Source organism: Malaclemys terrapin, chromosome 6 (assembly GCF_027887155.1).
Source record: "Malaclemys terrapin pileata isolate rMalTer1 chromosome 6, rMalTer1.hap1, whole genome shotgun sequence".
NCBI lineage: Eukaryota > Metazoa > Chordata > Testudines > Emydidae > Malaclemys > Malaclemys terrapin.
In genome coordinates this window covers 29,839,359-29,855,496 of record NC_071510.1, presented here as the reverse complement: position 1 = coordinate 29,855,496, position 16,138 = coordinate 29,839,359, and the positions used below count along the sequence as shown (strand labels likewise).

The 16,138-nt window shown below is 39.8% G+C and overlaps 1 protein-coding gene across 1 annotated transcript in view; it reads right to left on the bottom strand.

Annotated features, from left to right (window-relative positions):
• Nucleotides 1-209: 209 nt before the first annotated feature.
• Nucleotides 210-16,138, bottom strand: part of CNTLN (centlein) — a 277,422-nt gene continuing 261,493 nt past the window's right edge. The window contains exons 24-26 of the mRNA XM_054033059.1: nt 11,165-11,362; nt 9,540-9,617; nt 210-1,053 (exon numbers count right to left, since the gene is read on the bottom strand). Of these exons, the coding sequence (XP_053889034.1) occupies nt 952-1,053; nt 9,540-9,617; nt 11,165-11,362 (378 nt within the window). The 3' untranslated portion in view covers nt 210-951. The remainder of the gene's footprint in view (nt 1,054-9,539; nt 9,618-11,164; nt 11,363-16,138) is intronic.

Genomic DNA, 16,138 nt, shown 5'->3' with positions numbered 1-16,138 from the left:
ACTAGGCTAAAACCAACTCACTGAACATAGCTCAGCTACAGAGCTGCTCTCCTGGCTTGCCATGCAACACATGGGATAAAGCAGCAGGAAGAGCTGTGTTCAGGACATAGGCAATAGGTGTGGGTTGGGTTTTTTTGTGTGTGTGTTTTTTTTTTTGTTTACAGTTTATGAGCAAAATTCTGCACACAGAACACTTCAGAGGCTTCTCATTAAAAAAACACAAGAAATCATTTTTATTTTGGTGAAATATTTCTTAAATACAATTAAATACATTGGACTCTCAACACACTCCTAGATAGAAACCAAAAATACAGCTTGCCTAATGGTCTCTGAGGCTACTGAATACTTTTCCATTTTATTATTTCATGTTCTTAACATAAAACAAATCCACTCAAGAAATGCATACCATTTTATGCAGAGGACATAATAAAGGCTGGGATCTGCAAAGGACTCAAAAGGAGCAAGATGTCCAAATCCCATTGAAATTCAACGTATTTGGACACAAAACTCCATCTCAGCTAAAGTGTTCTGAATGACATAGCGCCCACCGCCACCCCCACCCTCCCAGTGTCTGGGCCGTTTTTTGCATACACGGTGCTCTCACTGATTTGTACAGTTCCTATGGCTTACTGTTCACATCAGTGACATCTCATCTCCTCAAGGCTTGCATTGGCTTTCTCTACTAATGTACTTGAAGGAAAATCATTTTAAAGTTTGCATTGATTTGTGGCAATTTTAGTGTTCAGCAATCAAATCTACACTTTTCCTCTTTAAATGAGAATGTAATTAATTCCACTTGTTCAACAATTAATTAGTTCACAGAGTCTTCTTCCTTCTATATTGAACTTGACTACTGACAGTTTTCTATATGAAGGGGAAAGATGTCAGGAGCACAAAACATTTCCCAGTCACTCTGTATAAAACCCTTTCCAAACATCATTCGCAGCAGTATCATATGGTTTGCTTCACAAGAGAACTATACTCTTCTACCAGTTTCTTCTTCTCATTTAGTTTTTCCAGTACTGCATCCATTAAATATGAAGCGAAAGGAAACTGAAAAAAAATAAGAAAAATGATTACTGAACTCTATATTTCCTTCAGCTGAAAAATATATGCTAAATATCCTTAAACCATTACATTTCACTTATTTCTGACAACTAGCACCCACTTGCACACATCTGATCTTTCAAAACTGATCTGCCTGGTTAGTGTGTGTAACTTTGTTCTTTATCATAAAAATGATAAAAGAGCAGAGTAAAATGAAAAAAGATAAACGCCTTATTGAACAATTCATGGTTTACTGACCATGTTAATGATGTAATCTACAATACTAGCAGTTCTGTCATTTATCTTCAATCAGCTGATCAATATGAGGTTACAGTCATCTCTAGGGCACATATAAATAGAAGTAGTACTGTATGTTCACTACGCTCAAGAGAGTGAGACAGAACTATCAATACAGTTCCCTGTGCTGCTGCTAAATGTCTCAAGAGTTGTATAGTGAAACTTTTGTGAATAAATGCAGAAAAAAGATCTCCATTGATCAGGATGTTGCAGAGAAGTCTGTTACTCTAAACATAATGGGAATTTTACAAAAAGCTGAGTTTACATATTTTACAGAAAAGTTAGATTCACTCTTGTAGCTACGTTCAAATCCAGCTTTTTAAAGGAAAACAACTGGTGTATTGTCCTCTATTATGTCTTTAAGACGTAACATATACTAGATTTTATTGCATATAGTTTGGACTTTTTCAGTGTATATCATACTGTACAAAATGGTGTAGATTCAGCCCTGGATAGATTCTGTTGCCAGTGTAATCCAAGTGTTTGAGTGCAGGGAGGTGGAAAGTCCATCAGAGGGTGGCACAAGGTAACACCAACTCCACTCAGTTACCCATTGCCCCCAAAAGTGAGCAGTACTGGTGGGGCGGCAGGCTCAGATATTGCACTGCTTCAGTACACCTTCTGGAAAGCCTCTGCTAGCAGAGGATGTCCCCGGAACAACTTAAAGCTGCCCCTCCTGGAAGAAGCCTTGGGTTAAAGCAGTGGTGTCTTCACAGGGAGGTGAATCCTAATGGAAGAGACACATCTGTTCTGAATTTCTTTTTTAATTTCTATATCCTCCTCTCTTCCCATCATGTCTGCTGGGCTTTAAAGACTAATCTAGGTTGATATTATTTATGCCAGATATAGTTATTGCACATTTCCTATAGAAAAGGCACAAACTACAAAAGAAGCTAAAAGCTAGCGTGAAAGGACATTGAACAAGCTGAACAATGGTAGGGCTATTTTTATTTACATTTTTTAGAATTAAAATGTTACAAGAAATTATCTGTATAAAACGATGGAGGGTAAAATCTTGACCTTACCCATGTGGGCTGTGCATGAGGGATGGAGTGGTGCGGGCCAAGTACTATGTCCTGCCCAACAGTCACTGCATTTACAGGGCAAGCTGCCATGGTGCGCTGTGTATTCCTCCTCTTGAGTAAGAACGGTATGTGCACAGGGCTAGCACTAGCTGGCTGGACATGACCTCCAGCGCTCAGTCTATAGCCCCTCGGTCTGTGATGTGGGATTGCTCAGCTAGTCAAGCACACTTACTAGCACTCTCTTGAGAGCTTCAGGAACTACTACACTGTTGTGTGAGGATCAAACCATTGATCACAGCATGTACTGGTATTACAACAGCACAATCTCAGCTCAAATCCTTTGCCGACTGTACTGTAATCTGCGGGCCTGTCTCCCCAGCCCAGGAAGGACTCACTGTTATGCCCAGAGTACTTCAGGCCCTTCTTCCAGGGCACCATTTTACTTTTCAAACATAAAACTTAGGCAAAACATCTAAACAAAGCAGTTCCTCCACCAGGGGCTACAGCTCCCAGAGGCTTTCCCACTTGTCCCTCACAAAGCTGAACAGAAGACAACCCTTCCCTTCAATCCCCCTGCTTCAGGAACCCATCACCGTCCTGCAACTCCATCCCAACTGAGCTCTCTCTCAGCCCATTACAGGGATCACTTGACCCTTCCCAGCAGGGTCTGATAATCAAACAGGGCTGGCTGGCCCCAGACCTCAGGCACTTAAAGAGGCAAGCCATCCTGTTACAGTTACCGTCTACTGTGCTGGAAAATTACTGACCATAGCATGGTGCCCACTCTGTAACTGCTCTTCATTGTTTGCATATACTTCAAAGTCTCGCATAAGTTCTTCTTTCCCTAGCTTGACCACATTCATTTTTGATTCATTTTATACTTTTTCTTAATGAATTGCTTTAAATTAATGTATTATCTCACTGCTTTCTCAGGTTCCTATCATTCTATAGTGTACTCGCTGTTCACTATTTTTGCAGCTGTATGTCATAACAAAGTGATCTTTAAAGAAGTCTTTCTAACTAAATTATTCACTTAAATCAAGAGCAGCAGAAGGTTGAATATTGTGGCATTCTCTCACATGTGTCAGTCTGGGAGAAGTATTTGTGTTTTTATCTGAGTCTCTTTATAGACATACACTCTGCACTGAATCACTGCAGTCTTCGTCTTCAATAGAAGCCTGTCAGATTTACTTTTATAGATGACTTTGTAAATACGCTGGGATATTTGTGTTCCTGTTCAGGATTTCAGAACAGTTGACGAAAATCCAATCTAAAGAATCCATCCCAGATTTTAAACCTGCCCAAAGCCTGGGGCAGGACTGTGTGAATTTAGTTAGCTCATGTCCGTACCTAAGCTGCGCAGACATGTTCAGTACAGCTGTCAGTTATGTATTTTAGTACTGAATGTGGTTTCATTCAAGTGGCTCCCAATAATCTGGGCCACAACCAGTTTTCTGAAAGGTAACTGGTGGTAATAATACTAGACACCATCAACTGTAATTTATAATAGCATTGAAGGGAAGTAAAATTTAAGAGAGTTGTATAAATTCAGACAATCTGAGAGAGCAACAGCAGCCTAGCTTTACATGTTTTAAGACTTACTATATTGCCTAAGTTTTCAACTTTTCACTGTTGTAATAGGAAAATCTATAAAGATGAAGTGGGAACATTCTGTGCAGATGTTAACAAGACAGCTGGTCATCTTGGGGACATAGTCCACTGGGAGGGAGCATGGTCTAATAGTTACAGCACAAGCCTAAGAGTCAGGAGTGCTAGGTTCTCTTCTCAGCCTTGAGTCACTATGACCTTGGGCAAGATAATACCTGTCTTTCAGCTTCTCCATCTGTAATAATGGGGAAAATAATATTTATCTGCCCCATGGGGTGTTAGGAAGCTTTAGCAATTTGTGTTTTGAAAGTGCTTGGAGATCCTTAGATGGAAAAAGATATAAATGCAAAGTGGTGGTGTTGTTATTCTAATGAGGAATGACATCCCAGTTCACAGTGTGTCAATTACCAAAAGCATCCACCCCACAGACTGTATTATTCTGCTTGACAGTGATTTACAAATTAATACAAAAATTAAGTTGTTTAATTCTTCGCTAATATTTTTGGAGTGCACACAACAGTGATTACAAATACATTTAATCTGCCCATTGCGGGGAGTATTGCAATAAAACCTTTTATATTTTTTTATGTAAATAGATTTTTTTTTTCACTTCAGAGCAGCTTCATCTTGAAGTAGGTAAATTGTAAATTCAACGGAAATTAAACTTGAGCAGAGCAGGCTGAAATTGCATCTGAAGCTGCTAATTTCAGCAGAGGCAAAACTGGAGTGTTTGTTCATTTCAACTTAAATGAATTAGTTGTAAAAACTCAGTAGGGTAGTAATCTGAAAATTCATCACTCTATTATTGTTCCTTGGCTATACCGATTTGTGAAGACTCATGTGACTAACAAATTCCCATCTGTACATCTGTTGTCCACTATTGGCACACGTTGGAACATTTGCTAATGAATCCAACTGCTCGCTTTATTCAGCCCATTTCATACAATGCAATGCATGATTATTACTGCTCATCCCATAAAATCATGCATTTATAGTGTTCCAAACTACCATCCTAGAGAACAGAGTTCCTGTCGTATTACTGCAAGGACAACACAAACATGGATGCTAGGCTTGATGGCCCAGCACAGATCTTAAAAGGTATAGAACACAAAGTACTGGTTCTAGATGCAGACCATCGTGTCTGTTAGGGAGACTTAGCTGTTTTAAGGATAGGATTCTTGAAGCTGTAGTCTCTGGGTTAAAAAAGGAAGGTAGATGGTGACAGTGGTAGCATGGGGTAAGGGGGGGGGGGGTTCATAGGACTAAGCATGTGACTATGCTGGTAGCAAGGCCTGCTGTGGAAGAGAGAAAATAAAAGACAGGCTCTGTTGCTAGCAAGACAGCATGGGAAGGCAGGGAGTTGACCCCACCGGGAAATCTGAAGGGGGACATCTATGGCTGTTAGGCTACATTCCCAGATGAGAACTGAGTGGGTCTGTGGTCAGATGCCAGTGAGTGAGCCAAGCCCTGCTGGGAGGGTTGTGGAGAACCCTTGTAGCTGAAGGGTGGAAGGACAGTTGCAAGACCTGACACAAAAGGGAAGGATTATCCATAGACCCTAGTGAGAGATCTGTAGAAAGCTGGGGACAAGGTGTGATGGGGAGTTTTCCTGTTTGTTACAACCATTGGAATACAATTTTTATATTAACAAAGAAGCCCCAAGGAGGGTACATTTTATTATGGAGTTATTGTTGCATTAGGCATGATAACCCTAGAGGCACACAAGGAGGAAGGGGAACTGAGGCACAACTGTGTACCTGACAAAAGGACCAGTTAAGCCAACCTTGTAACAGGCTCCAAGGCTTGAAAGATTTTGGCAGACTACTTGTATCTTGTTAAAAATCTCTCTTCGAGGTTTGAAGGTAGGGTTGCCAGGTGTCCGTTTTTTGACCTGAACGCCCGGTCGAAAAGGGACCCTGGTGGCTCCGGTCAGCACGGCTGACCAGGCCATTAAAAGTCTGATCAGTGGCGCAACGGGGCTAAGGCAGGTTACCTGCCTGCCGTGGCTCCCAGAAGCAGCGGCATGTCTCCCCTCCAGCTCCTATGCATAGGGACAGCCAGCGGGCTACACATGCTGCCCCTGCCCCAATCGCCAGCTCTGCAGCTCCCATTGGCCAGGAACCACAGCCAATGGGAGCTGAGGGAGCGGCACCTGTGGACAGGGCCTGACTCAAATAGCTAGCATAGGCACTAGGAATGTGAGGAGAGAAGTGGGGAAAGAATCTTCCTTTTATGCCCCACTGGAGCTGTAGACATGTCAAATGGATAGAATGGCCTACACTGGTTGTTATGTGCCCTACTCCCCCATTAGGGAAGGACTGGAGATTGTGTGCCCTGGTGGATTCCCCAGCTCTGCCTTGCTCATGCCCCATTAGCTATGGATAGCCTCTCTGAAGTCTCCAGGCAGGAGCGTGTACCTCCTATGACGCCTCTTCACATACAGCACCCGCTTGTGCCACAGAAACCCATTAACTTTCACCCCATTCTATTTTACATACAAGGGGTGGGGTTTTTAGGATGTTTGTTTTAAATTTTTCAGTGATGAGGTTCCAGGCACTGGGAGTTGATGCATGAATACAAAGATCATCAAAAAGACCTCATTGGCCAGTCAAAATGTAGCTTTAGACAATGTGTGTTTATAAATATCACAGTAGAATTCCCAACTCAGTTATTTCCTTAGATAATACAATTTTTATTTGAATAATATTTTGAAAAGGAAATTTCTCTATTTAGATTGTTCGGGCAGTTCTTTGCATGTGTTCGTGCAATAGCTAGTACAGTGAGGCCTCGATTCTGACTGAGGCCTCTGGACACTATATTATGTACTTATTAATCATAGCAACAGTAATACTTTTCTAAAACCAGCATAAATACAAACCTTTTCAGGTCATAACCGTACAGAAAATAGGAGTGTAGATGAAGTGTAAAACAGAGGTGTGCTATAGTCGTTTATGATTACACTCTAGGGGAATCTATAAAATGACATTAAAAGCAACTAGTGCTTCCCCCAGTCTCCCCCAAAATTTCTAATGCAGCAGTAAAACAGCATATGTCAGTAATAAAAATAAAATGTCTATGACATTTTAAATGTTATCGTACTGTCACAGTGGAATAAAATTAGCTTGAAAAATGATCTAGAGGGATATGATGCAGTTCATTATGTATAACAGCAACAGCAGCAGTTTCCCAGTGTTCATAAAGGTTTCTCCATTAAATTTACCTCCAGTCAATAATTAGGAGTCCACAAATAAACCTAGGCAATTAAATCAATACTGCTGGGCAATTATGTTCCAGAGTCCGGGCTCAATGGCACAAAAAGACACTATATCAAACTGCAGTGATCTGATGCAATTTTCTGCAGGACATTTTCTCACAATAAGTGCAGAAAGTAAGCCTGAGATGCCATATCACAGATGTGTATGTGTACATAGAATATAAACGTATCTCACTGTGCAAAGTCTACATTTTATTCTTATTAGAGTCCTGACAAAAAGTTCCCATTTTTTCCACTGTTAAATTGAGCATTTCAGATCAGAATTTTTAGAAACATGTATTAAAAATAAACACAGTATCCACCAATGCACAAGACCTGACTTGAAAATGGTAAAGGGCATATCCTTCTCCATGGGCTACTCCCAGGTAGGATCAGTTTTCTTCACGTCCATCTGTAGGAGGCATGATTTAATCCCTCACACAGAAGAGGAAGCAGATCTTGACCTCAAAACCAGCCAGTCCCTGGTATCCTCCAGGCTCTTGCCAAAACGTTTTCTATGGCAGTTGGGCTGCCAGGTGTCTCCCATGCCCCTACAATCCCTGCCAGGAAAACGGAACAGGGATGCCTCACAGCACAGAGAGGGGAAGCAGGTAAGTTAATGATGACCAAATCACCATTCACTTACTCACTAAATTCCCATGAGTTAGAGACGAGGAAAGTGCTCGTGCTGAAAGCAAGCAGCCCTTCCTCCTTCCCTAGCTGAAGTTCCCAGTCCCCTTGGAACCTAAAGAGAAAGAGGTACTTGGTCACAAAAACACCACTCTCCTCATCCTCAATGCACTACCCTCTGCTTGTGGTGGTGGAGAGGATGATATGGCCCTAAATCTTTTATTTAGTTTACTTTTATGATCTGCCAGGTGCAAAAACAAAAATCACATCTGAATTAAGAAAGAATATAGTCCCCAGTATGAACCAAGCACATCATTTATTCCTACAACTTACTAAAGTTTATGGTTAGAATTTCTCAAATCTGAAGGAAACGTAGGGACTACATTTGTTTTTCTGTTTTGTTTCAGTTTTGCATATAGCACTAAAACTATTTAAATGAAGCTGTACTGCTTGTGGCCAGGCCAAAGCAATTCAATGGGTATTTCAATCTCCTTGGCAGCAGTCGTAGTATCTTCTGATAATGAATGAAGAAAAACAATTACCATTTTAATAGCTGATTATGGGATTTAATCTTGACACTGAAATGTTTTTTATTTTCTTTAAATATTATTTGCTGTTTAGAAATGACTAGCCTCTGAAATGGCTTTCAAAAATATTTTTAATTATCTGCTTTCTTATTAGAAATGACGTACACAGCATAGGCACTCACACTACTGCATATACATTTACATTTATAAATCAAATATTTTATTTCAGATATTAGATACACGTAATCACGATTCAGAAGGTAACTAAAATATAATGAAAAAGTTTCAAGATCCAGTGGATGTTGTCAGTGATGTCCAAACAACAACTGACTACGACTAGAAAAGCAGGGCTCTCACCTGCCAATAAACTGCCCTTGATCACTTACAAGAGGGGAGCATCCCAGCAGACTGTGTGTGTATTAAAAAAAAAGACTTGAAAGAGAAGAAAAAGTATCACACAGGTCACAGCGGCAGTCTCAGAGGACCCCTCAGGGATTTCAACTAGTCTCAGCCTTGTCATCCTCTATGCAGCCTTCCACTCTGCACAGAAAATGTCGATAGGAAAATGTTTGAGGGGCCTCTGGTGGAAATTTTTTCATTCTTTCTGCATTGACAGGATGCCAAATCAATATTTACTTCCCACTAACAAGCTGCTCGAGGTCTCAGTAGAAAATATTGTAGAGAATGCGGGAAGACACGGTAATAAACAGCTGTCTGGCTGTGAGGAAAACATGAATTGACTGGAAACAGGTCCATAGTAAAAGGTCACTGAAACCCATGAACTCCTCAGGTGTCCATATCAACTACTGACTTTAAAGGCACATAATAAAAAATCTCTTTTTCCTAAGAGGTATGAAAGAATGGATCCTTTTCACTCTACCAAGCATACAGACTGACTCAATAATTTAATTAATACATTTGTGAAGATCTGTGCTGGTTTTCCCCAGATTCTTTTCATCCGTTAAGTTAGCTAGTACAAATATGGTGTTAACTTCTTCTCTGTCTCATGTAATGCCTCACAGTTAAAGAGGAGTAGAAAAGAAACATCAGAAAATAATAATGTTGCACTGCATGAATGACTACTAGTAAAGATATATAATTAGTTAGATTAGGAAGTTTTAATTCATTAAGTGGATGAATAAAATGTAGTACCTGTCCTTCAAGAAGTTTCTGTATGTAACACAGCCATTCCTTATCCTTTTCAACTTCCATTTTAGCCCTTTCTGTTTCCTAAAAATAGAATAAATATGAATTACATAGTATTTTGCTACTATTATACTCGCAGAAGATACTGGATAGTTACAGACAATCATAACTGCATTTTTGCACACCAATTGAGTAACTGTATGTGTAAATGGGGACAATACTTTGAAAACTGGCTGTCTAAATTGGATCCGCAAAATCTTTGAGGGCTTCCATTGCATTTACATAACCTATATTTGCACATGCAACTGGATAACTGCATGCCCAGTTCTTCTTTAAAATACACTTGTGTGTGAATGAATATATGTGCAAATTTAGTAATTGCAATTGAGGAAGTCACTTTGGAAGTTTGGGATCTACACATAGATTAATAAAATAAAACATGCATGTGATGTATACATACAGAGTAAGTATATCAGCTGTACATTTACATTTCCTTTGTGTGTGTATTAGACACAGACACTTAGAATACACATTATGGCAAAAATATAGGACCCTATTCTGATCTCAGTTATACTGAGGTAAATAAGGAGTAACTCCATTGAAAGCAATAAACCTACAGAGGCGTAGAACTGGTTTTAAGTGAGATAGAAATCAGACCTATAATGTATTTGTGTGTATGCAGTCTCTCTCTCTCACACACACACACAGTGCAATTCCTTTAAAAGTGTGGAACACACCCTTTGTGGCTTCTACAATGTGGAGTGCTAACAGAACTAGTCATAATCTGTTGTGACAATGTGAAAGTATTATCACTACTAGTCAACATTTTCCAAGTAACAGCACACACACTTTTTATATTTGTATGTACACACAGTCAGTCTACATCTTTTTTACTCACTAGCTAGCTTTATTTCAGCTTGAGCAACTAAGAAAACATAATATTTATCACAGAGTGTTTTGATTATGTCAAATCAAATATTCTGCCATAAAACTGTAGGATAGGCTCAAGAAAGAAAAACAACAGGCTCCTTATTAGAAAACACCCATTTAACAGAATCACTTTAATAGTTACCGAAATTAGAGAAAACATGCACAAGTAAACTGATTTTGGTATGACACGATACATTCCAAATTGCTTCATTAGTACTGAAGTCCACCTTCAAAATGAATGTTGTGTGTGACATTATCAAATTTCCTCATGAAAAAAGGAAATTACTAAGGATTTTGAAATTATTAAAAACTCCGCATCCCCATGTTCAAATCAGTAAATTTATTTTTTAATGTACGCATTTTACTGTATGCATAATGTCTCCACTATAACTTTGCCCCTTCTATTTGTTCCTTTATTCACCGGTTACATTTTGTCTAAATCTTAGATTGTGAGCTCTCTGAGGAAGGCACTGTCTTTACGTTCTCTCTTTGTACAGTGTCTAATACAGTGAGGCCTTGATCCACGATTGGGAGTTCTTGGGTGCTACTGCAGTAGTTATAATAATAAATAAAAAAAATGTTGGGCCACATCCTCTGTTGATGAAAACTCTAGTAGCGCCACTGATTTACATGGAACTGCATCGATTAACACCAGCTAAGGATATGCCTTTTATCCTAAAATAGCCCTTAAAATAGCTTACCTCATCATCTTCTGTATCTAGCATCTCCGCTAGGTCAGTCTTTGAAATATTAAGGATAGATGCTGCCAAGGACTGGGCTCGGTGGACAGACTCTTTGGAAAGATATCTGTTGCATTCTTTCTCTTCTTGTATTTTTTTAGCATGTCTGATTCGCATTCTCATCTCCTGTACATTACGCTGTAACTCTCTGGTTAAGGCCTAGAATATATGAGAGAGATAAATACACTACTGTAGTTTTGTGAAAGTGCAAATGCGAGGAAAGATAAGCTTTAGGTTGTAAGCTCCTGGGGACAGGAATTCCTTGTTATTTTCGGTCACTGTTTAAATAGTAAAGTCTGAAACAAAAATGAAGAAGTAGATGCAATATAGAAAATAAACGAAATTTAGCCTAATCTGGTCATTCCGTTTAATATTTTTGTTAGCTGTATCTAAAACTAATTACCTGACATCACTCCCCTTAACATGAAGCATATTCACAGAGCCAGCAAAGAGACCGATACAGATACCACTGATTTAACTCTCAACCCTTTTCAGATTCAATGGGACACAATCATCTCTAGAGTAACTTCACTGATCTCAATGGAGTTACACCAGGACTGGATTTGCCCCACTGGGTTCAAGCAGTGGTACCAGTTAAGCTGATCTGCAGGCTGTCACATCAAGTAGCAGAAAGTTGTCTTTTTCTCCATCAGTAGGCACTATGCTTCCCACCATGTGACCACAATGACATCACTCAAATTGTGTTTATGAATTCCTTCCTTCTTTGTTCATTTCTCCAATCCCCAGTCACCAGAAGTAGTGATTATCAGTCTGCTAATTAGTGGCCACATACTTGAAGCACATGTAAGTGAAGAGTAGAAACCCTCCTCCCCCCAATCTGGTGGCTGTACCTGATGTCCATCCTGCACATTTTGATAGTCAAGGTTTAAACTGGGATTTGTGATTTATACACAGCTGGCTGATCATCTGGACCTAGCCAAGCCATTAGAGTCTATGCTAAGCTGGTTTGAGCAAGTAGTCACTTTTTTGATTGTATATACTTTAAAGCTATTAGCTCAGAATGTACATAAGCAGCCTGACCCCTGTTCCCACTGAAGTGGAAGGAGGATCAGGTCCCAAAGGAAGGCTATACAAGAGACTAGTTTCCAAATCCAAGCCTTAAAGTATAGGGCATCAGTGAAGATTCAGCTCTAGCCTCCCTTTTCTGCTTTGGAGAACATTTAGAACTAGTTTTAAGCTAGAGTAGGATGCCTGATCTGGACAAGCTAGCATTAAATAACTCAAACCAAACCAAGCATGGGTTTACTGTGCTCATCCTGGAATTCAATTCCTATGTACCAGAAAGCTGTTGACAAATTCAAGGGAATTCAGAGAAGACCAGGCCATGGCTGAGAGATAACTAAGTGGGATGTGATTTTGAAAATGTAAAGATAGTTCAATGTATGTGGCAAAAAATAAGAGGCGCTATTTAGGGTGGTCTAAAGGGGGTTACTAGTTAGGAATCCTGGGATAAAATTGAGAAAAGGAAAATTTGGGGTGATTATCAGGGAAAGCTTCCTGACAGCTAGATATATAGTATTAATTTCTGAAATACTCTCCCCCAGGGATGTGGACATAGTGTGAGCCCCATCACTTAGAATATATAAAACAAGACAAAACACAAGAAAATGTACAGTAGGAAACACCCTACAGTGACCAGGAGGTGGCCTCAATGCCCTAATAGATCTTTTCCATCTCTAAACGTCTCTGATTCAATGGCATAGCATCCCAGAGCACTACCGCTAAGCCACCAGGCTGACAACACAAGTGATTTTTTTTGAAGTGTGACTTTGTCAGATGCAGAGAAAGATGAGTGTTATTTAAAAATTGCCAGCTGGAGAGAGTTGAGAGAACAACGGTAGCTCACTGTCAGAAGATCCACCTAGTGTACCCAAGTGGCACCATGAGCCAACCATTAGGACTGTAATTGTCAACAAATAATATCCTGGGTGAGTTTAAGATTGGAGAATAAGGGTTTTCTTTTGATCATCATATCCAGAATTATTTTTAATAAACTATCTTTCTCCAGCCACTGGTAAATTCCTGAAAATTCTTTCCATATTCAGAGCTAACAAGCACTGAATACCTTAGTCTCATATAAAATTGATTGCAGTATTATGAAGCCTGTTTATTGGCATTTTGGGTAAAGTACTCTTCAGCCTTCAGTGTAATCAAAACACTGTTAATGTATTTGAAACAAATCTTAACAGATTTCTCTGATCCCAAGATCTATTCATTATCTTCCTGTTACTTTCACAATTTAGTATTTTACTACAACTAGTTAAATTATCCTTATTATAAACTTGCATTCCCCCAACACAGATTCTGAAGGTACATGTACTCTTACGGTGGGGTGTGGAGTACAGGCACTGCATGCCCAGTTAGCACGGGTATAAACAGCAGTGGACGGTGAGGGACGGCTTAGGCGAGTAGAGTGGAGCAGAGTGCCGTACATGCCTGACCCTCGTGTATATACCCTACACGGCTCTCTGCATGCCCAAGTAGTTCTTCCCATGTTTACATCTCTATTTTTAGCAGCGTAGTTGCCTGCTGCCTCCCTGCTCACCGCAGCGAAAGGCTCCAGCAGCCTAGGGAAAGGCTCTAGCAGGGGGAGACAATGGAGAACAGCTCTGGCATTTCCCCACTGCAAGAGCTTTTCCCCACTGTGAGAGTCTTTCACTGCCACTTGTAGCTGCACCCCACAGTGACAAGGGTGGACTCAGCCTGCTTTCACTACAGCGTGTAGTGCCTGTACCCTACACACTGCCATAAGTGTAGACAAAGTACGGTGGGTACAATGAAAGTGAAACAGGTATTCCAATCTGTCCAATGTCAAGAATAGCAAAAGGATTCCAGCTCCTGTGGTATTTTCAATATAATGTCTTGAGACAATTTATTTCCATAATATTTCTAGAGCTGACCAGCCAGCTGGCTGGGGGGAAAGTCAGAGCACGAGATTTTCAAAAGAATCTAAGGGAACTGGGCCCTATTCTCTACTGGCCAAATTAAAAGTAGCTGTGTAGGCACTGCTTTAATGTTCCAGCTCAGGCTCTCAGGCCTCCCTATCCCTGCAGGCTTGAGAGCTCGAACCCCAGCTGAGCCACAACTACATGGCTATTTTTAGCACGCTAGCACGAGCCCCACTAAACCAAATCTGTGGATCCAGGCTGAGGCAGATGCAGTGCTGACCTATCCGAACTGAGACAGGAAGCCACTGTCCAACTGATTTAAACAGCTAACCAATTTCTAACAGGGTTTGGTTTGTGTTGAACCAAAGTGTGTTGAACCGAGTAGCAACACTGTTCTCTAATTCAGTAAAGGTCCAATACAGACTGTACTGAAGGTTCAGATTTACTCTGGTCTGAGGTTCCAAACTAATCAAGCATTACCCATTGCGTCTTTTACAAATTTAAATATTTTGAAAGAGACAGCACTATAGACAAACCTGCTGAAGTGAATGCAGGATATGGCTTTAATGTAGTATTCATGTTTGATGACAACACCTTTTATTAGTATTAGCGATGTTAGTACTTGCTCTTTCTTTTTGTTTTCCTTTGTCTCAAATCTAGGGGATATTTTCTTGCTCAAGTCATTTTCCCAGCTTAGACGTTACTGTCAGATTTATTCCTGTGGGACATACTTAGCTTCTACCAGCCGACTGGAGTGGGAATCCCTGATTAATTCCTGAAAATGGCTCTACAACACATCAGTGCAATCGCTACTGGGCCAGCTATATATAATGCAATAGTTTAAATCTCCAATCCTTTTTAAGCAGTAGGAATTGTCACGTTAGCTATAAGCTGCATGTAGTTATATAAATCTTATAACTATGTATTACAACAACATCCCCTGCAGTTATCATTACAAACTAATTTCCATTGTAAACCTTGTTTCCATATTTTCCTAACTTTCTGAAACATTCATTTTTTGGGGTAAAATTTTCCATTCTTAAGTCTCTACAGAAGGTGACTTTTTTTAAAAAAAAAGTTTGAGCAATGTATCTTTTGCCATTTTTGAGGTCTACAAGGCTGAAAATATTACATTTCCTATTTTTAAAAGTGGCCACACATTTTTACACAGAGATTATTTGGAAATGGTGTAACTTTGAAAACTGGCATGTATGGTAAAGTGTCCACATTGAGAAGTAAATCCATGACCAAGTCTGACAAACACTGATTGGAGAATAATAAAACTTCCCATCTCCCCCTATTCAGAAAAGATTATTCCCATGTAGGGGAGTAGATACTATGGATTTTCCCCATGCAAAGGGTTGGGGGGTTTCAATCTGCTAAACACTCAACATTACAATTGACATGAGTTGATCTTGGACCATTGCAATGGTCCTTGATGATGGCCTCAATGCCTATAACTATGGATGTAATTACCATGATTACTTACAGAAATGACCCCATAGCTGTCTGAAGAATCACTTGCATGTGGAGTCCTTGATTTATATGCATAGTCAAGGTAACCACGTGCACAAATGTAGGGAAACAACTGTGCAAGCAATGAGTGCATAAATGAGCCTCTGCTTTCTAAAACAACACAACCCAGAAAAATCACCAGAGTCATGAAATGCAAAAGTTAAGATTCCAAATGCAGTGTTATCTTAACGATGTTGCAAATCATGTAATGTTTTCTAGCCCACTATTTAAATATGTATTTTAATAGTTTATTCTTTTTGGCATAAAATATATATACTATAAAAACATTCAAGATGTGCAACATGTCCCTGTTAATATTTCAACTGTAACTCAGACTTTGCATTACCTTATTTCTGGTGACTAACATTTAAACCTTAATGACATTAAAAAGGTTTTTGTCCATACAGTAAATTCACTTGATGTAAGGCCTGTAAAAATAAATACTCTGTACAAGCTGTATACTTTATACAGACTTTAAAATGCATGCTGGTTACAGCCTTGCATGAGAGGC